Consider the following 27036-nt stretch of genomic DNA (forward strand, 5'->3'; position numbering starts at 1 on the left):
TGAATTAATTAAAATGTGTTATCTAATGACTCATTCTTCTTGTGTAATTTCCCTTCTTCTCCCATTTGTTAACAGCTGCACTGGTTGCTTCATCAGTTTTTTCCTCCCCAAGCTATTTCAGAAACGTTTAGTGCTACGTGTTTCCTTTTGCTGGGTCTTAATTGACACTCAGATCTATTGTCAATAGATAAAGATGGTTTGGCAGCCCCAGAGAGCATTAGCAGGGTGCGCTCGTCTGATGGCTGTCTCACAAACAAAAGTTTTAGAGGCTTTAAGTGAAATTGGTTTCAAGTGGAGGTGAAGAGCCAAAGTGGGTGAACAGAAGCCTTTTGGGGTCTATTGCTGTGCCTGGCTATAGCATTTCTGACAGCTGGTGAGGATGTTTGAGTGCCCCAATCGCTACCAAATAAAATATTATGTACATGAGCAAAAGGAGCATGTTCAGTAGAAAGGGCCTTTCCCCAGCATGCTAGCTTTTCTATCTTAATTGAGATTTTTGTAAAAAAATAAAATGTGAGGAGCATTCCATTCTCCACCTGTCGTTTGAAATGGTACAGCTCAGCACTCGGAGCTTCTGCTCGTCTGTTTTAACTCTTAGTCAGACTGGCAATCCACAGCCACCCCAATGATAAATTGAGAGTTGATTTAGTGAGCGACTGAATTGCAGCATAACTGAAAACATCTGGTTTTGGCAGGAAAAAAGTCTGTCTTGGCATGAACCTGTTTAGCGAGAGGAAGGCAAACCCAGTAGAACTTCTTGAAGAGTGATACAGTGATGTGTGCAGATGGATGTGAATTCTGATAACTGCATGTGGCTGCACCAAGTGATAAGAAAGACCCCAGTAGGTCCTTGCCAGGATCAGAGTTTCTTTGAGCAAACAAGGCCTGCAGGTTAAAAGGTTCTGGTGACATAGGGGAGGAGAGCCTGCCACACTAGATGAAAGCATAGTCAACAGAAAACTAGGCAGCAAGGAAGATGGCTCCTGTGGAGCCTTAATAGAGTGGAGCCAATGCCATGGGAAGGTAACTTGTCATCAAGGAACAGAGAGCAGCATAAGGCAGAAGGCCGGCTGGCTGGGATGGTAGCAAACATAATCAGGCTGAAGACAAAGCCAGACACAGTTAGCTCAGTTGGTTAGACCAAGGTGCTGATAACGCCAAGGTTGCAGGTTCGATCCCTGTATGGACCAGCTGCATATTCCTGCATTGCAGGGGGTTGGACTAGATGATCCTCAGGGTCCCTTCCAACTCTACAGTGCTATGCTATGCTATGCTATGCTGGGGCAAAGGCTTCATCCTGACCTGGAAGCTCCTTTCCCCAAGTAGGTCGCCAGTCTTGGGGAGGGTGAGCAAAGCCCTCTGCTGGTGAAGACCTGCAGTGGCTGAGTCAGTTAGGAAACCAGCTGTGAGTTGCAAGATTGCTGGTTTAAGCTACCTGCACTTTTTATTTACATTTATTTTCCACTTTTACTCCAAAGAGCTCAAAGTAATATATGTGCTAGCCTTCCCCCCATCCACCCCTTTTATCGTCACAACAACCCTGTGAGTTAAGTTGGCTAAGCGTGTGATTGGCCATGGCAACACGAACCTGGGTCTCCAGGCTTAGCCTGGCGCTCTTAACTCCTACATTCTCTCCTGGGCTGAGAGGACTAAGCCTGAGTGTTCTTACATCCTCTGCTATTTCCATTTCTGTTCTCCATGGTGCAAAAGGCAATGCATGCATCCAATAGTGGTGTTTTGGAGTTTGTCATGTATGTGCATGCATTTGCTAATTGAACATATTGAGCGGGATTCACCTAACAAAACACGTCAGAGGTAGACATGCATAAGGACTTCCACTTGTGCAATGGGTCACCCCCCCCCCCAATCTCCTCTCCCAGACCCCTCAAAGTTGACTCGGGGTGGGGAGAGAGGAATCATTTTGTCTGGCAAGCCGAAAAGCTTGTGCAGACATAATGTTTGTAATGGCACACCGCTGAATTCCATCTGTTGTAATTAACTGTTTCACAAAGGTGGGCATATGAAAATGTATATTTCTCCCAAGACATTTCATATTAATAGAAGAGAGAAGCTTTGAAAGCTGCTTGGTTATCTGTTCCGCAGACCTGTTTGAGATTAGGGATTTATTGCCTGTGAGTAAGTTTGACCCAGGGTGAGGCTGGGGCTGTCTCTGTATGTTTGGGACTTGCGTGCTGGGAGTCAGATGAAGGAATAATATTATGGGTTTCCCAGCAGTTGTCCCAGGTGCATGATGTGAGCTGACAGGGTCTGATAGTGAGAGAGCCAGTCATTTTCCAGGAATGATTGTGTTTTCCTTGCAACCTTTCTCCATCTCTTATCCTGAGACAGAATGTGGGATGTTGTGTTGTTAACAGTGAAGACTATGAAAATGGAATCGGGTTATAAATGGCCCAATGTGTGTCTCCAGGCAGGCACCTTCACAGTCACCAAATGCTGATGTTTGTATGTGCTGTGATTTCCTTCATCTTAGCACATGAATTGACAAGTAGGCCATTGACTGCCGGGGCAGAGGGGGGGAGCACTGGGGAGCATACAAATGCTCTACTGTGTTGTTGCTCACACCTTCCCCTCCTCCTCTGTCCCAATGTCCAGAAGACAATGGCTCAATCCAAGCCAATGTTCACAGCTGGCATGGGCAGAGGAGAGGCCAGGGGAAGGGTGGAGAGGCTGGAAAGAGCCAGGGGCCAAGAGGGAGGCCAGAAAGAGGAAGAAGGAGGTGATGATGATAATAATAGGTCTTGATATGAACACCTAGAGAAGGTGTTCAGAAAATATTGGGAGGAGGGAGATAATCCTGAATGGGGAGGAGGGGAAAGGAGGAAGGTATCAGTATATAACCATTTATCCTCATACATATGCCTATAACATGTAGTGGATGGGATTCTGCATGGCTAAAATGGACAGTTTGAAACCTGCATGCATTTATATTCACCCCATGCTTCTTTTAATTGCCTACCTTGTTATCCCAAGATTGGGAAAGTGGAGAGATCAGGACAGAGGTGAAGAAGCAGAATCACTCCTATTTCAAAAATCGTAGTAGAATTAGTTGTCCCAGAGGTCAACAGATACAAGAAGCTGATGTTTTATTTACAAACGGGGGCGGGGGGGGGAATCCTTTGTAGAGAAAATTTGAAGAGCTATGGCTGCAGTCCTCAGAATTGTACCTGAATAACCTAATATGGAAGGCCTTCAAGCTATTTGAGTTCATCTACTCTCTCTTCCAACCCCTTATCACCTTTGGAGTCTGTCTGCTAAGCAATCACTTTCCTTTTTTGCTGTATTCTAGAAAGTCATGTCGCTGTGCAATATTTTCATTAGCTGAACAAAGTCAGGCCTGTATAAGACTTTAGAAAGCAGCTAATGGAGTCGTTGGCACATTAGGAAAAAGATACTGTAAAGGTCCGTTTTATGCATTACATGGGCTTGCCAGCTACTGGATGTCCACTTAATTAGGAGCTGCAGTCAATTACTGTGCTCCAATAAGCATGTTTGTTAAGACAAATGTACTTGCAAACCTATATTTAGTTGCACTTTAAAATGTCTTAGGCATACATCTGAAAATGTAATGTGAAAAGGTGCCCTAATGGTGATAATACACAATGGGGTTTATAAGTGATCCATTTTGACCTGTGAAGTATTTTGAGCTCTTTGACTATCATAGGCTTACACGGTATCATTAGGGAAGAACTCCTTTGGAGCTTTAACTTTAGCCCTCTGTTGAAAAATGACAAATGAGAATAAATTCTTTTCTTTTCTTTTAGGTTCTTGGGTTGTATTGGATATCAGGAGCTTTAACTTGTAATAAGTGCCTAACGAGCCATGAGGAATTCCCCTTGTCTCTTTGCCCTGGGTCCTGGTTGTTCCCATGATGTGTCTTGCATGAAGTTGGCCCAGAATCGCAAAGCAAAATGATTGCTTTCCTAAGATCAGAAGGTGGAATCTGTGACAGTGCTGTGGTGAACAGTGTGTATATGTGTGTGTGTCTTCAGTGGTGGGTTAGAGTTCAAAACTCTTTGCTTTAGCAATTCTCAGAGATCTGGAAAGTAATTTCTAGATTAGTTTTCAACTGTATCTTTATGTGGCTCTGACTTCCTTGGTATCTGTGAGACTAAGCTGACCTGCACCTTAACACACTAGTGTCTGGAGGCTGGGGTTCTCAAGCACTGGCTTACTAAGCTTTCCTAAACCGCCTGGGAGAAGGAACCCTGTGCTAATTGTGGCCATAATTGATCTGGCATGAAAGAGCAGAAGGGGAAAGAGGAGACCTCACGGTATGCTTTGAAGTATCAGGGAATCCAACGGAAGCAAAAAAATAAATAAAAGCAAAAGTGGTCATCCTCTCCATTGAAACCAAATGAACAAAGAGAGGAATCAGAAATAGTGTGTCGTTTTAACAAGGAACCAAATACCTATCAATAGTCATTAAATTGCATTGATCAAATGGTAGCTGAAAGGTACAAAAGTCAGGTAGCTGAAGTGGCAGGGATGTATCCTTGAATTGCCCAAAACTCTGTGGGAAAGCATACTTCATACTTTAAAACAATTGCAGCAAAGTGATAACGTGACCTATCTAGAGCTGATGATTTTGGATGGTTTATTGAGAGCATGGTAGGGAGTAAATTGGTGCTGGATCCAAGGGCTCTTCAAGGATCTTATCTGCTCTAGTTTTTATGGTGAGGGTTTTGTGTATATGTGTGCATGCCTTGCTTAGTAAAATGGTCCTTATCCCATTTTCCATTGTATCTCAATATTTTGTACATGCTCTGAAGAAATAGTGGACTGCAGCCACTTTGCCCTGGGTGGTCTGTGAGGTATCAGCATTGTGGGGGTGGGATTGGTGCATTTGTGACTACGGTGCCCTCTCAGGTCACAAGAGTTGCATCTCCTTCTGAGAGTGGCTGCTTAGTTTTACCGTCAGGTAATAAAGAGCTTAATTAATGAGGAATGCTGAGCTGCATATCTGGGCTGAGGTTTAGGCAGGCACAGTGAACCTTTTGCAAAGTCTGCACACACACACCATACATTTAAAGCATATATGACTCCCCTCAAAGAATCCTGGGAACTGTAGTTTGCTAATGGTCCTGGGAATTGTAGCTCTGTGAGGGGTGAACTATATTTCCCAGGAATCTTTGGGGAGATCGTGTGCTTTAAAATGTATGGTGTGTACAAAGCCAAAAGCTTCCTCTCTTGCTTTTTGCCCATTGCTGCGAGATAACGAGGAGTCAGTTTCCAAAGCACAGATGGCCCCCATTGTGTTACTTCTGCTGGGAGGCGGAAGAGGTACATGGAGGGAGATACACACTGTTTTAAGAGCCAACTCTGCATCTGAGTGAATGTCCCCACAATGAATATTCCTGCGATGACCCAGTATTGCAACTCTGGCTGTAGGTGACCAAGGGGAAGTGATTGAGCATAGCAGCGTGTTTCCCCCTCAGTCATTCCTGCAGCCTCCCCCCCTTAAGGCAGTGTTTGGTTAGGAATCTCTTGTGTGGATTCTTCAAACTCATGGCTGGAGAACAAGCCAATCAATAGACAGGGAAGTATAAACATGGAGGAAGGCAGAAGCGGGGAGAGGAGCCTGGCGCGTTCCAGAGAATGTGCCGATGAGGCACACTGATTTTGCAGCCCATTGTGTATATTCATTGAAACCTTTTGGCAGTCACCTGCAAAGGACAGTTGTATATGAACGGACATCTGCCCTGGTTCTAGGTTTGGATAGATATAGCGCCCAGAAGTCCCTACGGTGGCTAAAATAAGGCATGCTAAGTAGCACATCCACCTGGGTACAGTAAAGGTCACAGTCTGAGACAGTAGGAAATCATAGCTTTAGGATAATATGTGGTACACTGAAGAGTCTTCTCTGCGATAGCAGGGATAATAAATGAGAGTGTTTGCTGTTAAAAGTCTGCTACCCATAGCAACCCAAGGCAGACAGTTTCTAAAGAGAGGTATTATGTAGGGTTCCTGTGCCTCACCACTGTCTCCCTGTGTGATCTCGACCAAGTCCCTTAACAGCCTCGTGCCTCGGTTTCCCCACCAGAGAACTGTATTTACAAGCAATATAACATTTAACCTACCACAAGGGGAGCTGTGGGAACTGGTTTTGGCACCGTAAGGTAATTTCATACGGACGATATACACAGATTATTTTCTTTCCAATGCCCTTCTGACTTTTTCTAATGCAGAATCCTCCCTCCCCTCCAAAAAAATCATAAGGTAGAGAAGTGAAGTTACAGAGAACCAGGCAGAGGAACCCGCCCTATGGAATGCCCTCCCATCAGATGTCAAGCAGACAAACAATCATTTGAGAGCAGCTCAGAAGGGAAGGGAAGTTTTTAATGTTTGATGTTTTATTGTGTTTTTATTTTTTGCTGGAAGCTGCCCAGAGTGGCTGGGGCAACCCAGTCAGGTGGGCGGCATACAAATGATAACAACAACTATTATTTTTATGCAGAGTTAGTGTTGCAAATTTCGTTTGGAGTTCACGCCCCCCCCCCAGTCCCCCGAATCACATCACAGGTTGCAAAACAGTCAAAGTCTGTGTTGATTTCCAAGGTGGAAATGGCAAGGAGGGGGGACAGAATAGATGCATTGGTACATTTTATTTCAGGGTGTAATGCTCATCTGCAAACATAAGTTTGGGTCATGTCACTTAAATACAATCCCATGTGTCTTCCCTTATTTGTCATTTGCTTTTAGTGTAGCTTTGTATACCTGAAGTTATACATCCTAAACCCGGTGGGGTGGTGCTTCCTGGATTTTAATGTGATCAAGGTTAGAACTGAATTTTCCTGTCTCCCAAGATTACCCTGCATTATGGAAGCTCACATGCTGTGCAGCTGTAACTCTGCTCCATTTGGCTCTTCCCCATTCACCCTCTGCTTTCTCAGGCCTCTACTTCCCCACCTCCACCCACCCCACTTGGCTGGTGTGCACCAGCCTATTAAAATGGCTGACCTTGTCATCTTCTCTAGGTTCTTGCATCTGGTTCTAATTAAGGTAAACCCCTCCCCTCTCTCTCTGGCAGTCCCCCACTTGCTCTCCCCCACTTTGTGGCCCAGGGAGGATTATAGGTGATTAGAAGATGAGCAACAGAGCAAGTATACAAGCAGGGTGGAGGAAGAGAGGGAGGGGATTTTATAAGTGGAAATACCATATATACCTATCAGCGTATCTTGCAGTGTACGTTCTGTTCTTAATCTCTACACTTTATAAATACAGTGACCTGAAGCACCTTCAACATCTGCAGAGAACTGCTAAAAAGCCAAAACAGATCTTGCTCCATATGAATGATATCTCAAGGAAGGGTTCTTAGGGTCAAGTTTGCGAAGTAGGATCTGGAATGAAACTGTGATGGTAGAAAGGTGGTTGTGTTTTTGTTTCAGCTTGCTGATCACAAATTCATTTGCTCTGCAATTTATTGAATCCATCCCTGACCTGGTCACCTAGTACTGGTTTGATGCAGGGGGGGCCACTCTGTGATGGGGTGGGGGTGGGAACCCATAGGAATTTTTATCCTGAAGGCACTAATGCTGTACAATGTGCTGTCGTGTGTCCCTTTGGGTCAGAAGGATGGGCTACAAATTCAATAAAATAAAATGCAATAAACAACTGTTACGGTGCATTCATAGCAGCCCTCCATCATATTCCTACCTTACAAACAGAATGGAGACACTAAATCATTCAAAGCTGCCCAGTGTGCCCAAGGCAGAAGTCCAAATAAACACGATCCATTGTATCACCCCAAGTTCCTTTTTGTACTCTGGCCAAGTTTTGACATTTAGGACTGACAGAGAAAACCAGTCCAAACAGTGGAATTCCTGGCATTCTCACATGTTCAAAGGACTCAACTTTTTCTAGGGCTCTATTCCTTTTGTTAGGCTGGTACTTGAATTAATGCCCTTCTCTCTCTGCCCCCCTCCCCCGCCTCATCCCCCCCAGCTCCTTCCAAATAAACATTTGCACCATTTCCTGACACTTTCCTGCAGTTTGGTAGTAGAGGAAACTAAGGATACCTTAGGATGATAACTGGGAATTCTGGATTTCAGCATGTAAATGCCTGGTTCAGTCCCTTGGGCAGCTGCCTATCTTTCAGTCTGCTCAGTGAGAGTGCAAATGAGAAGTTTGTGAGAGGTTTGGGCACAGCGGTTATTGGAGTAATTGGAAATGCTTCAGAAGGTTCAGGGTTAGTGAAAGGTAGCTCTGAAAAGATTTGTATGCTCTTCAGCAGTGCTGGCCTGCCCAAGAGGCAGGCAGAAGCAGCCACCTCAGTGATCTCAAGCAAGTTGGCTTACATGAAAACTCTATTAAAATCAATACAAAGACAACAAAAATGCAAAACCAAGCCTGCATGACTAGCAGTGCTAAAATAGGTTTGAGCCATCAGGTATAAAATCTGCCACCTGTTCATGCCAACCATCAGGGTTTCAAATGCCGGGTTGAACAGAAGTGTGGTTACTAGGAAATGTGCACTGTAACATGAAGCCTGGATAGCTCAGTTGGTTAGAGTATGGTGCTGATGATGCCAAGGTTGCAGGTTTGATCCCCATACGGGAGAGCTGCATTTTCCTGCATTGCAGGGGGCTGGAGTAGGTGATCCCCAAGGTCCCTTCCAACTCTGCAATTCTATGGTTGTAAGTGGCATAGTAGGCTTTCCCAGGGAAATAACTCCAAAGGTGCAGTGTCCCTGCTCAAAAAACCCTTGCTCCAGAGACCTAGAGATATCATTTCCCATGAGAAACAGGATCCAAAGCAAGGCTGTATATATGGGAACTGGCGTACAACCTTGCTGTTTAAGGCTTGCTTATTGTTCTGACTGGCACCTTGATTCACCTGTGGAAGCAAATGGGCAGCCAATGTAGATGGAGGTGACATTTGCACTAGCTGCCTCTTCCAAACAATCTTTGTGAGCTTAGCAAAGCACTGGGTGGTGGTGATGAAAACCCTTGACCTCTAGGGAGGGGCAAGGTGTATTGGATGTTAAAGAAAGAGGGCACTGTTGTGACTTGGGATTTCAAACTCTCAGTTCTTGCCCTGTTTCCAATATGATTCAGCTGGGATAGCTCAGTTGGTAGAGCATGAGACTCTTAATCTCAGGGTCATGGGTTCAAGCCCTACATTGGGCGAACAATTCCTGCATTGCAGGGGGTTGGACTAGATAACCCCGGTGGACCCTTCCAACGCTACAAGTCAATTATTCTATGATCTGTTTGAATCGTCTGACTTTATGAGGAAGGTTTAACTGCCAAGCAACAAATTCTGATGTTTAAACTTAAACGAGATCCTCCCCCAACATTTTTGGAGTCTTTCTTTATCTATTTTTTTAAAAAATGCAAACAGGGACCGAAATGAGAGTTCTGTCTCAGAAGACAGAGAACATGTTTGATATTATATATTTGTTTGTTTCATTTACATACCACCTTTTCCTCAAGGTTGTATTCCACCTCCTCAGTTAATCCCCACCACAATGCTGCGAGATAGGTTAGGCTGAGAGGCAGTGACTGCCCCACTGAGATTCATGACTGAGTGGGGATTTGAACCCTGGTCTCACAGGTCGTATTCTGACACTCAGTGATTTTAATGGGAGATATTAAACCACATACTCACTCTATCCACTGGTGTGAATGAGGTTTAAACATGCAATTTTGCATAATTTAGATCCCCCATGCCTATGTTTTTTAATACCTAATGAAAGGATACTCAAGTTTACCGGTAATCTAGTTGCTTCAAGAAAATGCATATGTAACTAGATTTTTTTTTCATATATGCAGCATTCCACAGGATTCTGAACTATTTTCCAATTTTAATGTTGCTCTAGCTGTAATTAACATTCTCAAGTAGTTGGCAGCGAGTAGGTTTTACTCTCTCTTTCATCAGTCCCAAAAGATGTAGTGAAAGAGAGAACGTGACTTACTGTGCCTGAGACAACAAAAAGCCTCTTTCCGAAAGCTCATAATCCTCCGATAGTCCCACCAGATGTGCATTATATATGCACTTGGATATGTCTGTTGGGGTTCCACGGATGTGTGTTGACTAAAAGATGGTGCAAGAGCAGCCTGTACGTATTTGCTTGCTAATATGTAGGTGTGGATGTTCTGCTGCTTGGTTTGTTGCTATCTGATTCAACGTTTTGTAGAGAAATGTCGAAAAGGGGATTTCACTGAGGTTTGGAAACATTGGGGCTTGTTAAACACTGGCTACATTCAAATGTCACAATAAGCCAGAAACTCTGGCTTATGGTAGTTTATTGGGATCGAGCAGTGAGCTGCTGCCCAATCACTCCTGTTTCTCCACTTTTGGCATGAGCAGGAGAAGCAAACCAGGAAATGGCAGTTAAGCTTAACTTTCCATTACAATCATACCTCAGGTTGAAGTTGCTTCAGGTTGAGCGTTTTTGGGTTGTGCTCCACGGCGACCTGGAAGTAACAGAACGTGTTACTTCCGGGTTTCGCCGCTCACGCATGCGCAGACGCTCAAAATGACGTCACACGCATGCACAGAAGCGGCGAATCGTGGCACGTGCACATGCAGACGCGGGTTGCATTCGCTTCAGGATGTGAACGGGGCTCCGGAACAGATCCCGTTCGTATCCAGAGGTACCACTGTATAACCAAATCTGGAGTTTTGGTTTGGTCCTCCCAAACAAGCCACAATTGCTAGCCAACCCGAAGCTATGATTTGTTGTTGACTTGCTTGTGGACTCTGTGGGAGAAAACAAAACACCATTGTGGGTTTGACTGTAACAGGAAACCGGGGGAGATTCAAACAGGAGTCACAAGGCAGCGTGCACCCAATAAACCTCTGGCTCATTGTGACGTTGCAGAACTTCGAAATGATAAGGATGCGACAATTAAAAGAACTTTCTCTTTATTCTTTGATTGCTAAATGATTGTCTGCATCAGGGGCAGCCAACATGGTGCCCTCCGGATGTTGTTGGATTCCAACTCCCATCTGCCCCAACTAGCGTGTCCAGTGGTCTGGGATGATAGGATTTGTGGTTCACCTTGGCTACTCTGGTCTAAGCGGAAAGGTCTTTAGCACTTCTAGAAAATATGGAGCCTATGTTGGCTTTCTGGAGAAAGATTCTTTCAAAGTAGCTGGGAGGCACTACTAATTCTTCCCTTGATATCATTGCTAGTCTAGTTTGCCACACAGGTGACATATGAGGAGACTGCTTTGAGATTGTAAAAGGAGGTAGGAAAAGAGCCAATATCTAGAATAACTGAAGCCTAAGCCATTTGGCAATAGTCTTCAGGAGCATCTCAACACAAGGTGGAATACCTCAGTCCAGTCTTGAGGTTGGACTCTTTAAGTAAAAGAGAAAGGCCACAGCCCCCTCACTAAACAGAGTCAATAATATTGGTAAAATACTCACGTTCTCACTATGTAAGCCAGCTGCTGGTATATACTGTACGTAATTTGTACCTAATATTGAGATATAGCTTCCAGATGTACCTGCTAGCTAGGTGAAGTTTAAGGCTGACCTGAATGTTCTCATGTGAACTTATTCCACTCAGAACAGATATTTGGATATGTGGTGCCATCTAAAGCCAAATCAGAGCAAGGGTTATTCTTCCTGCTCTTCCTCTAGTGAGTTGTGGGTGAAATAAAAAGAGAAAATGGAGCCCAGCAGCACCAAGAAGCATGACTGCTGCCACTGCCAGGACAGCTGGTAAATGGAGTGAATTTTGTATGGCCCCCAGAAAATGGTATGTGTTTGTGTGTTTCAGCTCCCTGTCTTTATTTAAATTCTGGGTTTATAACAGCCCTTATAACAGCTGTGTCTGAATGTAATACTGAGCCACAGTTTGGCCACAGTTTGGTGGGTCATCATTGGGCTCACAGGTTCTGCTTCCCCTCTTCCCCTTTGGTGCATCAGTGAGAGGAGACCGGAAACTTTCACTTTCACTTACTCGTTTTATCTCAACCAGGATTTGTGGTTAGTGCTAATTATTGTTTAGGGTAGTCTTCCCTAACTTGGTGCCCTGCAGCTGGTTTTTGGCAGAATCTGATGGGAGTTGTAGTCTAAACCAGCTGGTGGATACAAGTTGGAGGAGAAATCTGTTTTAAGGAAACAAACGGGTATCAGAAACCACAGTTTGAAAGTGGCTTGTATTCTAGGGGCCTAAACTTTGTAGTATAACTAATCACAGTTTGTCCAGGTTGGACATATTGAGTAACATCATCTAGCTGAAAGTGAAGCAATAGTTTCTTCCTTGTAACCAAAATGGAGGATGAAGGGGAAGGCAGACTTGGCCCTGAAGACTGTGTACATAATACCAAATCATTATATTATGTGCAAAGCAAGGCCTAAGGTACACTCTACCAAAATTGTTTTGTTTTGCCTGTTAAGTGCTGAAGATTGACAACAAAGGAAAGTTATTAAGTTCTATAAATAACAATATATTCAAGCTGCATTTCTGAAGGATATTTATTGTTTCTGCTAATAACTATGTTATATTTGAAAGGCACATTGCAGCTTTGCAGTAGAAGGTATAATATTGTGGGAACTGTCACTGAGGAACAGCACTGAAATTGTGAAAAGGAATAAAATGATAGGTTTGTGTGGCACACTGGGGGGAAAAGCAGCTTAAAATAATATGTTAAGAAATGTAACTTTTGAAGTGAAGGTTTACGGCATTTCCTAGGAGGGCTTTTCATTTGCCAGGCCACAAGGAAGCTTGTTGTTCTTCCCGTTTGCTGCCTCAGTCTGCTTCTTCCTCATAAAGTGACTTCTATTTTCACCTGGCACCAAAGTTCAAATGCCAGGCTTGTGGGCCTTTGGACTGGAGCTTAGGAAGAGACTAGTAAAGAGCAGGTTGAACCACGCACCATAGATAACAAAGGGCTCTGACAGGGTTAGCACTTGGAAGTTTTTGCTTGGGGAAGATGAGCGCTGACCGAGTGCATTTTCTATTCCATGTCTGTCTTATTGGAACTGGGAAGAAAGGATCTCTCCCATTTGGGGAGTTTCGAGTGCGTTTGTGTTCCTCTGAAGCTTTCTGCTCCCTTCTAATCTCTCGTTAGAAAGGGAAGGGGGCAAAGGGGCATTGTTTAATGTTGTTAGGAGCTCGTGACTCCAAAGAGCAGCATTAGCTTATAATTAATCACCTAAGCTGGCTTTTGGTAACAAGTCTTTACTGAATAGAAGTTTCGAGCAACAAGATGCTCTTAAGAGCTCGCACTCGGCTGCAGACATTCCAGAGATACTTTTTGCTCCCAGAGAGATGGATGGACAGACATACGAAGGAGCTTGCGAAAAGGCAAACCACGAACAGGTTTGGGGAAGCGATTCCCACTGTTTGAGGTGGTTCAGGGGGAAGAACACAAGATGGGAGTCTGTTGTCTTGTGTTGCATTAAGTTTGTAAGAGATGAGTATTTAAAAAAAAATTACTCTGGGATGGATACAGAGCATGCTGCTCCAACAGAACTGGCATGTCACCAAAGCTGGGTAGCTGGCTCAAGTGCCTCTAGCCTAAAGCTGAGAAAAGCCCTGTGGAGGATTTGCTTATTTTTAGCAAGAAAAGAACAACAGTCCCCTCATCAACTCACTCGCAACCACTTAACAGGAGTCGGCACTCTTTTCCAGGGTTGCTTATCAGTTCTGTTGTAACTCCCCTAAGCTATCCAGTTGACACACCTTCCCCGTCTGGTTGCTTATCTCACCTTTGCTTGCATCTCCGCTAAGTGTTCATGAAAGTGACCTTCAAGGCAAGGTGGCCAGAAGGTAGGAGTTGACCTGCCACCAAAGCCAGAAAGGTAACACTGTGGAACAGTCATGCCTGACACAAATGGCTTGAGGGAGCAGCAGCCAACATCAGGATCTCTCCCAATGCACACAGAACTCTTTGGAGGCAGCATGCCTCTTTCTTCTAAGGATATGTATTGCAATCATATCATTCCCCCTGTCCCTACAAATGATTTTTCTCACTGAACCTTTCATAAGCTTTCTGTTCATATCAACACATTTTTTTAAAATGTGTGTATGCTGAATTTAGTCAGTCATTTTTGTTTCCAACCATAGCATCACAAAGCAAGGCTCCATTACTGCTGTATAAATTTATTTATTTGTTTCATTTATACCCCACCTTCCCTCCTCCCCCAAGGAGCTCAAGGTAAGGTGTGCGTGGTTCTCTCCTTCCCCATTTCATCCTTGCAACAACCTTGTGAGGCAGGTTAGGCTGAGAGACTTGCTACTGGCCCAAAGTTACCCAGCGAGTTTCATGGCTGAGCAGGGATTTCATGGCCAAGCATTCCAACATACTAAATACTGCACTACATGGATGTAACAGTTACATAATTAGGGGATATTATGTCCCTTTCGGCCGGATTTACATAACAAACCCCTTCAGTGGAAGCCCTGCACAAGGGCTGCTTCTTGCACTATGGGGCTTTCCCTTTTCCTCCCCTCATGACCCCCCAAATTGGTCTAAGGGGTTCAGAGGAGCCCCTAGAAGGGGTGAGGGGAGGGTGGAAATTGTTCCATCTGGCAAGCTGATATGCTTGTGCAGACAAGACGTCATAATAACGTGATGTTGAATTCTACCCATTGAGTTTAGTTCTGCTCGCATTTTTCTACAGCTTTTCCTCCATTGAGGTTAATGTACAAACATCTTTATTAAACACTGAATTGACCCCCGGGTCAGATGTAACTGCTCGGCTAAAAAAATGTTTCCTGGAAGAACACTGTTGATGACTAGCAGATAAGGGCTTTCCCTTTACCTCCCCAAATTACAACATTTCAGACTCTTTCTGATTATTTAATGGTTTACTTAAAAAGACTTACTTTGTCCTTTTAGGTCCAACTCATTTTGGGACGGGGACTTGTCTATTTGCCCTATTTGCCACAGCATCGTAGACACTGAAGACATGCATAAATAACAACAGTATGCTGTATGTTATGATACTTCAGATTTGGGTGATTTGATGCCTACTATAATATTTATGCACTTTATAAACATGTAACTAAGAATATAAATAAAGGAAACTTTATTATTTAAAATATTCCAGTCCATAGAGCTGTTACTTGCTACAGTTTTCTTTCATACGTAATGAAAACTTTTAAGACACAAATACAATGCCATATTGTTCTAGTCCCCATATGAAATGATTTCATCATTTATTTCCCCCAGACTTAAGCATGGATGTCTTTGGTGAACATTATACCAACAAATACATAATCTCACAACCATCTTGTGAGTTGGCAGTTTCTTTAGTTCATTACCAGCTGGATTTTAGTTATCTTTTGGGGTCCAGCAGTTTTGCTGGTACAGTGGTACCTCGGTTTAAGAACAGCCCTGTTGCAAACTATTGGGTTTACAAACTCCACAAAACCGGAAGTAGTGTCCCGGTTTGCGAACTTTACCTCAGTCTAAGAACAGAAACTGAATGGTGGAAGGGCACCGGCGGCGGGAGGCCTCATTAGGGAAAGTGTGCCTCAGTTTAAGAACGGTTTCAGTTTAAGAATGGACTTCCGGAATGGATTAAGTTCGTAAACCAAGGTACCACTGTATTTCATCAAAGGCTTAAAGTTCCCAATTTTGCATATGTATAGTAAGTTTCTGTTTGCTATTAGTTGAGCATTTATGGCCTTCTCTCTAGAAGGGCTGGAGACTTGCTCCTTTTTCTAAATGAAAGCTCTGAGTCTGGGGACACTGATAGGCTTGCGCTGTAACTCCTAAGAATCAGGTGATCTTCACCCAAGAATTCCAACTGTACTGAATGGGATAAGTGGATACCGTATTCTTCCATGTATAAGACTAGGTTTTCTCCCTAAAAAATAATTTCAAAAATTAGGGGGCGTCTCCCCCCTTTTCTTAAATCTGTCCCCCCAAATAGGAGGCGTCTTATACATGGGGGCGTCTTGTAGATGGAAAAATACGGTACTTATAGACAGTGATGAACTGTTGCTGATACAATAGGCATTGACAAGAGTGCTGTACAGTAGTAGACTATCCCATGTGATTTCTCTCTGGTGTGGCAAATCAAAGGTTGTATGCTTTATTATGAAATTGTGTCTCTGACCTACCTTTTCTCAGTTTGTATGACCAAGGGAAAAAGTGCCTCTAATTTTTCTCCCCCCTTCAACCCACCCACCAACCCTTTTGGCAAAATTCCTCACTGGATTTATTTCTGCTGATTTGCTTGTCTTGGTATGAAAGGGATTTTCGCAGGGTAAAATTCTGATAGGTTGAAGCCCCCTGTTTTCCTCCCCTCCTTTCCCCCTTTTTCTTTTTGGTTGGTTGGTTGACTAACCTTTACCCAGAATGCTGTTAAGGGGTGGGGAGTGAGAGACGCCTTTGACTGTGTGTGTGCGCTTGTCTGGTGAGCGAGGGACTTCTCATTCTAATCTAATGTGATTGAGCCATTCAGGAAAAGGTTGTCTCTTCATTATCTGAGCTGTGGGCGAAGGACTCCCTCCCTTTTTCTTGATAATGCCTTTGGCACTTAGGAATTGTGCACAAAGCTTCAGACTCCTGGAGAAACAGATAAAGCGGGAGGTTTATTTTTATCAACAAACCCAATCCATTTTTCAGTGCAAGAGAAGAGAAAGAGGGAGCTTCCTGGAAGAAAGGAAAAGAAAGTCCAGTCATTCTCTAAACAAGACAGGATACACCATACATTCAAAGCTTATATCACCCCACTCAAAAGAATCCTGGAAGCTGTAAGGGGGCTGGGAATTGTAGCTCTATGAGGGTAAACTACAGTTCCCAGAATTCTTGTGGTGGGGTATGATGGGTATGCAGCTGAAAAGGGATATGGTAATGGAGTAATGGGGAAGAGCTGATAGTCTGTTCCAAAGAGGCACAGCAAGAAAACTGGTGCTGATGGGAAATACTGTAGATGAAAAACTGGTAGGACCTATGCAGCTGAAAAGGGATATGGTAGTGGAGTAATGGGGAAGAGCTGATAGTCTGTTCCAAAGAGGCACAGCAAGAAAAGTGGTGCTGATGGGAAATACTGTGTTCTGTAGATGAAAAACTGGTAGGACCAAGGCTTTTGTAATAGCATTTTAACCCAGCTGTGGCATGGGAATGGTGTAGTGAGCTGCCCGAGTGCTGCCTCCCACAGGCAAACCAGACACAGGTAGCTGCACAGCAGGCATGCAAACATTTCCCCTCATAAAGCAAATAGCAGCTTGGGACGAGGGCAATTTTTTCATTAGGAAGATTGAGGGGACAGTTAACCCCCCTTTCCCAGCGCCATAGGCCCAATCTATTGACCCCTTGCTATTTTCAAAAATTGCAAAAGAAATGGGAGATTTGATCAAGGATATCCATAGTCTCGTCTAGTTTGGTCTTCAGGGTCACAGGCAATAAGTGCAACTGGATTTTTCCCTCTCTCCTCTGTAAATGCAATGGTTCTTATTAAGACTATTAATCTCTAGGAAGAAACAATTTTTTACCAGGACTAAATGGCAACTAAGTAATCCTAACAATTTGCGACTCTTTCTAGGGACAAGCCAGTTGTTATGGTCTATGCCTATTCATTCATTTACTGCCCCCCCCCCCTTTACTGGGGTTGTTCTTTTGGTTCTGTATGTTTACCCAAGTTGTTTATTGTATGTATTAGACACTTTTATTTTAAATTACTCTTTATTGTTCTGTGCATAAGTTTTGGACTTGGGCTCCTTTCCTCTGCACAAACACAAGGACAAATTCAAAAACTTTTGCTTCCATTCATTTCTAGATATCCATGGTTTAACAGAATATCTGAGCCCTAAATTGTGATTAATTTAATTATGTTTCACAGAAACAGGACAGCTTCATAAACCAAGGTTTGAAGTTGCCTTGCTTCAGTAAACTATAGTTAAGACTAACCATAGTTTGTCCACTATGTTTAAGACTAAACTGAGGATACAGCCACATTGGAGGAAGAAAGGGGAGGGAGAGAGACAGTAGACTGAGTCTCAGCCAGGTCTGTTCGTAAAGTGTTACACCCAGGTCACTCTGTTTAAATTATCATTACAGTACTGCTGTTTGTTCATTAAAGTAACATTGACTAAAATGTCTTCTATGATATGGGTGATTCTGAAATACTATAAAAGTTCAAAAATAATACTTTTTTTATTATCCCCTTCCTAAACAATTGTTCCTCTAATTTGACTCAAATCCCTTAGCCATTTCTGAGCCCTACTGAATAAAATGGTTCCTCCATCCATCTTTTGTGCCCTCTACTTCTGGTGTCCATTCTTCTGTTGTCCATCTCTTGGCCTCCAGCTGATGTTTCTGGAACAATACCCCATTCTTCAGATCTGAATCTGATGCCACTTCCTCCTTCAAATATCCATTTTAAAGCCAATTCAGTTCCTTGACTTAAACCAGCGTTTTTGTTCTGGGGAATTTCCATCATCAGAGCTCTGTCTGGCCCTGAGGGAACAGTGGCACTTTGTCTGAATTTTGCTAATAGCTTTCCCTGTGCAACCTGTTTTTCGTTTCAGGTCATGATATTAATGGAGCACTGGAACCATCAAACATTGACACCAGCATCCTGGAAGAATATATTGGCAAGGAAGACTCTCCAGATATGTAAGTGCGTTCTTTTGCACCTATGTTCCTAATAAACAGTGATGGTCGCACGATGCCGTGAGGGTGACAATGGTGGCTGCATGGTGTGATCATATTTCCTTTGCTATCTGTCTTCCACACAACTGTGCTCAGCTGTCTATCCCTACCATGTCCACAGTTCTTCCTAAATCTTTTTTTTTATTCTTCTTTTCTTGAGAGCCATTGGTTAAGTTTTTGATTCCAGACACCTGAGCTCAGTTGTGTGTTATCCAAAGGAATATCTTTGGGGTTGCTATTACCAGACTTTGCTATATAGGAAACAGTCAAAAGGAAAAGGAAATAGATAACTTTAGTACAAATAGAAGGTTGTAGGGGATTTAAGTCTGACTGTCACACAAGAGAGAACCCGACAGGAGCTTACATTTTGGGCTAAGAGGTGCTGCATTGGTTATATGTCTTCTGTGTGCTGCATTGGATGGCACTTAGTGGCAAAGGGCCAGCAGCCAGAAGATCACATCTTGTTGACCAAGTATAAGCTTGGTGAGTATTTGAAAGGAGATTTTCAGAAGAATATCCCAAGCGTGTGCGTGATTCTTTCTTGATCTCATTGTGGAACAAATGCCAGAGAACAGTGCTGATGCCTGTTGCCACACACACATGCACCAACAGGATGTCATCAATGTGTTTGTAATCTCCACTTTCAAGTTAGCCATCACATTTCTATTTCCATTCCATATTATGGATCAAATGGCATTATATGTTTTCAGACATTCTGTGGAGTGGTTTTTTGTTCTTTCAGTGGAGAATTAATGATGTAATGAGCCAACATCATTCAGTGTATAGCTATTGAGTCACCCTGTATGGCTGCAGATTGAAAAGTGCAATATGCACATGTTACTCAGGTTGTTTTAACTTCTCTCCTACAGTTCCGATTTGGACTCCATCTCTGAAATCCCAGCCTCTGCTGGCTACCCTCATGCCCAACCTTCCAGCTCTGCCAGTGTCGGTGTATCTGTCTCCAATGCTGGCCATACTTCTAATGCTGCGTCTAGTGGTCCCCTCCATCATGGCCTTCCAAGCACCCAAGTACCTATCCGGCACAGTCTCCACCATGGCCCCCCTGGCAGCCAAGTTCCAATCCGGCATGGCGCCCCATTGCCCAGTCCATGTGGACCCAGCTACAGTGCTCACCTCAACTGCAATAACAACAATGGCATGGTGATGCCCAAGGGGTACCTCAGCAGCCACTGCCTGACCAACATTGCCCCTCCAATCAAATCAGAGCTGAAGGCCTCCTACGCACCTGGGTAAGTGATGCTGAGTAAAGGAGGAGGTGGTGGGGTGGTGGTGCAGTTCTAGGGCCTGAGAGTGGTAAGTTGTATCTGAATGATTCTGCTAATTCTCTTATGACACTTTCCATGGCAGTCTAAATCGAAGAACAATGGTGTGTTGTAAGAAGGAAACCTTCATCCATAGGAACTGGGTTTCTGGAGGAGAGCTGGCAAAACCTCCTAGGCTCACGGAATGATCAACTAAAAGAGCCAGGACTTGAGTGACTTTGGGAGGAGAGGAATGAGCCGAAATGTTGGCACATGAATGGTAAAAATTAGAAAGCTAAAACCACATTTTAGATTTTGAAGCACCAACAGATAATTTATATAGAGTTAAGTACGGTGGTATTCAGATTATTGTTGGTTATGGTTTTCACTGATGGAACTTAATTGGACGCTTCATGGATATTTACAATGGTTGCAAACAAGGCCAGTTGTCTGTGCAGCCTGCAGGTGAAAATAGGAAGGCTTAGAAGTTGCAGGACGTGGATTCTAGGCATTTTTAGGGGAAATGAACAGGCTGCAGTATTGAATGTACCCTTGCTATCTTTCCAGGCAAAAAGTATGTGCCTGTCAGGAAACTATTTCAAAGAGATGTCTGACCAAAACTCTATTTTATGGCACCAAAACAAGTGGTCCCAGGGAGTGCCCTAGATATCATTTTTATTAGGCTTGAAGAGCATGAAGTCTAAACCAAATTTCTACTTCCTTACAATTGACACTGGATATAGCCTTTCAGAGGAAAATGATAAATATCAGTTAGGTGAATTTAGGGAGATGATGTGTTTCCCCTGTTCTGCCAAGGTGAAACATGACTGAATGGGAGAAGGACATTCATTGGATCAAGAAGAATGGAATGGTGGCAGGAGCTCATTGCTATGGGAGTTTGTGAAAGTGATGCTTTTGTGGAAGGGACTTACTGGGGCAAACAGGAAATAGATAATGGAGGAGGAGGAACTGAGCTTTGGTGGACAGAAATCTGGATTTCTTGCTAAAGCTGTCTTACATGTGCATACCCAGTCAGTTATGTCCTGGCTCACTGTGGCCTGTGAGCTTCTCAGACGTTCCGTTAGTAACACAGTGCTCATGAACCTTTTGACTCGCTGAGGAGGAAGGGCCAGTTACAGACTATTGATAGCCACTGCAGTTGTTGTGAGGGAAGCAGAAGATCAGTTCTGCTGGTGGGGGTGGGAACTTCGCATGATGATTAAGGACTAGATGGGCTGTAAATGGGTGGTAGGGGGCTAGGGGAAGGTAAGTCAACCTGAACTTCACAGACAGATTTGTCCAATTTTTTGGTGTATGTCCTATAGGTATGAATGTCAATCTCAGAGTTGGGAGAGAGGGATGAACAGAGTTGGGAGAGAGGGAGAGCACTTTGGGGATGAATGAAAAACCGATTTATGAGTCCTCATTTCACAGGCAGGTCTTGTTTTCTCACCATTTGGAGTAACTCTTGCTGCTGTATTGGGGCCAAAGAATGTGCTGAGTGCATCAAATATCTAATGTTAAGATATGTCTGAATAACTAGCACTCTGTGCCTTCAGCCCGGAGACTGGTTCTTCATAAGCTAGCAGAATGTGGAGGATCACAGAGGATGATCTGATGCTGTGATGCCTCAATGAAGCAAATTATTGGTCTGCATGAAGCCTTCCACTTCTGAATGGTTCTAATACACTTGCAACCACCGTCATTCCAATAAGGGTGTGGGGGTTTTTGTTTTTGTTTTTTTGCTGTATACTACCTGTGGGGAGATGCAGGAATAGAATCAGAGTTTTTGTTATCCACTTGAGGCACAGGTTAATGTAGAATTAAATCTTTACTCTGGAATCCCAGTTAAGATCCCTAAAGCTTGTCTGAACATTAGCTAAAGGTATTACATGCTGAGAACCTTGGGGAAGCATCTGGTTTGTTTGTTCATTTGTTTCAAAGCCTTAGACCAACAGGATCAAATAATAATGTGCTGCTTTGTTTTTCAGCCTAGCAGTTGAAAATGTATTTTCACAGTCTGCTAGGAATGGCACCTCTGATGTTCCCTTTCTTGAATTCTTTGTGCACACTTCTGCAGAAATGCTTTCCTTACTGGTCTCAGAGGAAAAACTCATGAGCATCGTACCGAAGCACTTTTTCAATAGAAATAGAAATTGGGGGGAAATGAAGGCTTAACATATAAAACAAGTAAATATAAATAAGCACATTTTCTGTGTAATATTTATATTTATATGTTTTTATATCTATCCTTTACCTTTTTTAAAAAAAAGATAAAAATAAAAGCTACCCTGTCCTTATAAATACTATCCAGCACTGCTAGCCTACAATAGAAGTTAGTACTCCTTGATTCATCTCCCTCCTTTTACCACAGCAATTGGGGTCCCTTTGCTCTGAATGTTACTTGGAAAATTTTCCTTTTTTCCTTCCCATGCAAGATCCTTTTTCTTCTGCCAAGCTTTCTGATCAGTTCTCTGGAACAAAGATTGCAAAACAAGCAGTGCTCCTCTGTGGATGCAGCCTGCCAGGTGGGCTCACTCCGTGGATTGGCCCGGCCTGGCTGTGCTGTGAAGGATATATGCAACCACTTCTGTAAATATTTGGCTAGGAAACTGAAAAGGTACAGGGCAGGAGAATCTAATGGACAGACAAGAAGAGAAAGTTATTCAAAGCAGGTCTACTGGGGCCTTGAAAAAAGCAAATAAATCTGTCAAGTTTGCCCTCCAGAAGGTGCACATCTCACTTAGAGCTGGGTCACAACAAGAAGAATTTCAAATGAGGCTGTGCCATAGATAATCCACTGACCTAAAATTAAGGTCAAGGCTAGCTAACTGGCCAGAACACAAGTGTGGGGATCAGGAGAAAGAGGTGAGAGCCACAGAAGATACCTGTGACTTAATGCAGAGGTGGGGAACCCAAGGGCCACCTTCCCCTGTGGACAGCATTCCTGGGGCCTCATACCAGTGGTGAGCAGGGCTAGGTGCAAAAGCTGTCACAGCCACGGATGTGAATCTTACCCTTGTATAGTAAGTTACATTCCAACCATGCAAAGGCAGAGGTGTTGTGTGACCTGGGAAGACTCCCGAGGGCTCAGTTCAGAAGCCTGGACATTTAGCCCCCTGAGCCTGAGGTTCCATAGCTTTGCTGTAAGGAACAGAGGCACGAGGAGCTTTGTGACATAACGTGCTATTTTGAGAACCAAAGAAGGTGTGCTGTATGCTTCCTCTGACTTCCATAGCTCTACTAGTCATGGCTACTAATTAGTGAGGAGAGGCAACTATCCTGCTCATTGTGTGCAGTTGGGCTAAGCTGGTGGTTGGAGGAAGCTAGGTGGGACCTTGGGAAAGTTACCAGTGTGTTCCTTGCCATATTTTTTTGCTGAGAAGATCATCCTCATCTCCAGTTTGTTGTTGGAGTTCTCATCAGAAATATCACAGCTTGGTGTCATGGGGGATGGCTGCCTTTGCTAGGTGCGCTGGCGACGGAGCACAGAGCCATCTCTCTCCTCTTTGTTCCTAAACCCCTTGTGGAATACATTTGTGCCTAAGCCACCTCTCAACTGAATACACAGCAGTTTGCCTGTGAAGTGCTCCACTTTCTGAAATATTTCTTTTTGCCAAATTCTCCAATTATTTTTCTTTCCTTGATCATTCAAACCTGTACGTTTTCTTCTCATTTTGAATCCAACAGCATGGCCATCTAATTCTCCCCATTTCTTCAGCAACCCTTGTCTCTCTTTGCTGGTGTATCTCCTTCCTATTCCTTTCCTGGACTACAGCTCCTGCTATCCCTGGCCATTGGTCATGCTGCCTGGGGTTGATGGAATTCCAACAACATCTGGCAACACCACGTTCTTCTCTCAGTCCACAGTCTGTAAAAAATGTGTAACTATAATTTTCCTAGCTCAAATGTTGAGGCTTGACCTCTCAGAATGTTACACATATCCATACTCACCCACTTATTTTAACAGCCTTGCTTAAAGTCTGCTATTTTTTTATTGGTCCCACATCAGAAATGTAATGGGTTTTATTATGCTACTAAAGGTTTAGTTCTGTTTTTTTCACCCATATTTTGTTCCTTTTTTCACCAAATCAATTTTCATTTATTCTCATTTGTTGCTGACAGTGTATCGGTTCATTACTATTCCAGGCTCTGAAGACCTTCATAGCCTTCTTTCTTATTTTTTACTTCTATTCCCCTTTCTCCTAGGTGTGTACACTTGGAGCCATAGTACTCCTCCATTCCTTTTCCATCTTCATCCAGCCTGTTGCTAATTCTTTTTTCTGAAACTGCCAAGAACAGTTCTTCTGTTTCTAGCGCTTTAAAAAAAAATGCTTATCCATGCCCTGGTTCTCTCTTCTCTTGACAATCGAAGTTTCTCTTTGTTAAGATTTTGTTCCTCTCTAGTCAAGTCAGAATAGCTTTTTAAAAGCTCTTCTGTTATTTTTTGACCCTTGCTGCATCACACCAGCAGCAATAGGCCATCTGAGGTCTCCATACATTTCCTGGCTGCTTTCTGTCACTTTTTCAAAAAGCAAGCAGGGATATGTATAACTGAAAGCAACTCTTGGCTAACAGGGTAATGCATTCTCCATAGTCTATTTATCCCTTGCCCTCTTTACTCATGTCGCCAACAAAGCATGCGCTTTATGTGGACTGCAGTGATAACACTTCTTTAAGAGAAACAAACCAGCTTAATAGCTGAGGCTATCAACTGACAATTTAGACGTTGCTACTCGTGCGAGTTTAATAATCTGAGTAGTATTGGAAAGGTCTGTCATGAGCTAGTCTTCACAGAAGTAGTCCGATTAATAGCACAGGTGAGGATGTCAGTGTTGTCCTGAAGTGACTTTCCATTAACTCGCTTGGTTTCATTAGACTTCAACATCCATTCCCTCCCTTCCCCATTTCAGTCTCATCTTGCTGGCTTTTGTGTTTACTTGACCTTGCCAGTCAGCACAATCGCAGTCTCCATCAGCTACTGCTAGGTGTGTTTGGAGACTGGATCTCAGTTTAAGAACCAGTAGGGAAGTTTTCAAGGCTCTCTTCTTGTAGTTGCAGGTGCTAGGGGTGAAATTTATTTGAAAGGGAAAGAAGTGTACTGTAGCTCTTAATTTTGAAGGGCGTGGAGTTGGGGGCTGAAGAGTGGACGATAGTTGTTGTCGACTCACTCTCGTTTTGAATCCTCTGTTGGAAACATACCGAAGAAAAACCCAGTTTGAGCTAAGTACCTAGAGACCCCTGATATTTGTTACTTGTTTGTTACTCAGCAAAGCACTGTGCATATTAATGGCACTCTGTAAGTCTTCTTCTTCTTTGGTGATCACTCGTAGCCGAGTAAGATTGTCTTCCATAAACACGATTTTAATAATGTGTCTGTAATTACTGTGGAGGCCAATTCTGGATCCACACATCCTTCCACAGTGGGGACATTGGTTTCCAGGTAGGAGTTGATCAAGGTGTGGATTTGCCAAGCGTGACTTCCTCTTAGCATGTTTCTCCCTTGCGTCCTGAGTTCAAGTGTCTTCAAAGCCCATGACACCTTTTGTAAAGGCTGTTCTCCGATTGGAGCACTCGCAGGCAAGTGTTTCCCAATTGTTGGTGTTTATACCACATGCTACACAGGAAGTTAGCAAAATGGGACTCATCCAATGTAAAAGACTAAAAAGGAGAACTAATTTCAGTAGCTTGAGGATTATTGCACTTCTTAATCAATTCCCAATGGATTAAGTATAGTTTATTCATTGTTGTCCCATTTCTTGTAGAAAAGTCCCTGGGGAATGCCTGTTTTTGCTGAAATGTGTCAGACAATAGTAAAAAGTGCCTTATTCTCTGACAGAAAGCTAACCAGCAACAAAAACTCTAAACTCAGAATTCTTTCTTGTTGTTAAATAGAATGTTTTGGTTTACTTTGCAGTGGCTATGGCCTGACCCTTTTCTCTTGCCTGCTTCTGGCTAGCTTTGTCAATTTCTGGCAAGGGGCTCCACATGTAGCCTCAGGTATACTTGATGTTGGGATAATCTGGCCCTTAGACTCATGGCTTTTTCTTCGGATGGGTCAGTTTTTGTAACAGAGCCAGATTCCCCAAAAGCCTCCTCTGCATCTGTTAATGATCTTTTTCTGGGGAACAGATACATTTCTGTTTTGGCTTCTTTTAGCTGAGCAAGAGCCGCTGAGCGAAGAGAGGCGTCTTATTAGGAGATCAACAAAATGGCCATGAAGTTAGATGCCTATGAATAAAATCAAAGGGCTCACTGTGGGAATAGCATAGGCTGGGTGTGAAATAATACGAGTTTAAACAGTCCCAAACTCTTTAATCGGGAGGTGCTGTAGTGAGTAGTTAAGGGGGTTAGACATGAGGGGCTTCCTGGCACTTTGGGGAGTGGCCAGTGGTTGGGTCTTTCGCTGGAGGGAGAATTTGTGCAGGAAGACCTGTCTGTAGGAGGTCACACTGACTGACTTCAGTCTCAGGAGGATTTGTATTGGCGAACAATTCCAGAAAAATGCACGACAAGTCCATTGTTAATCTCTACCAGCTGAGGGTGCTGCAGGCAGTGGGGTTATCCGTGGAATTGTTGCTTCTCCCCAAGGTTTGAAGGATATTTTGCATTCTTTCACCTTATCAATTTCTCAAGACGCTTGTTTGACCTTTCCCTCTATTTTTTTCTCCATTGCTCTTCAGCACTTTACCCGACTCTCCCCCGGACTCTGGATCAGAGGCATACTCCCCCCAGCAGGTGAATGGTAAGTGCTCAGATTCAAGCCCAAGCACACCGGCGTCCCCCCCTTCTTTGGTTGGCAAAAGTGGTTGGCTCTGAAATCTTTATCGGACAGGGGAAAAACAGACTGCTGCAATACGTGAAGAGATTATCAGTTAGTAAATATTCCTAGACTTACGCCTATTGTTTTCCTGCTACCCTTTGGAAAGAGTGGGGGAGGAGGGGAGGAGCAGGAGCACAAAGAGGTGTGTGGGGAGAGGAAGATGTAAATCTACCTTTTGAAAGAGGAAAATGGGGAAACTGTTGACTTCTGCCTAGTGAAGAAGTGAAAATGGAGTGTTTGAGCCTTGTTTTGTGGATGGCGGTGCTGTCAGATGTTGACTTCCGGAGAATTATGTAAAAACAAGCCTATTCCAGTAATGAAGACCAAAGCAAGGAAATTGCCATGAGCTTGCTATTAGACGGTAAG

The 27036-nt window shown here is 43.5% G+C and overlaps 1 protein-coding gene across 6 annotated transcripts in view; it reads left to right on the forward strand.

Moving 5' to 3' along the window:
* Positions 1-27036, forward strand: part of MYRF (myelin regulatory factor) — a 92405-nt gene that overhangs the window by 24851 nt on the left and 40518 nt on the right. For 4 of the 6 annotated variants that reach the window (XM_083416847.1, XM_083416849.1, XM_083416848.1 and 1 more), the window contains exons 2-4: positions 18462-18549; positions 19455-19835; positions 26531-26592. In XM_083416847.1, coding sequence (XP_083272973.1) covers positions 18462-18549; positions 19455-19835; positions 26531-26592 — 531 coding nt within the window. Of the gene's footprint in view, positions 1-18461; positions 18550-19454; positions 19836-26530; positions 26593-26637; positions 27032-27036 lie in introns of those variants that run through there. The other 2 variants (XM_083416851.1, XM_083416852.1) reach the window with 2 other exon arrangements.

The sequence above is a fragment of the Podarcis tiliguerta genome, assembly GCF_965153285.1.
Source record: "Podarcis tiliguerta genome assembly, chromosome: 1".
Classification (NCBI taxonomy): domain Eukaryota; kingdom Metazoa; phylum Chordata; class Lepidosauria; order Squamata; family Lacertidae; genus Podarcis; species Podarcis tiliguerta.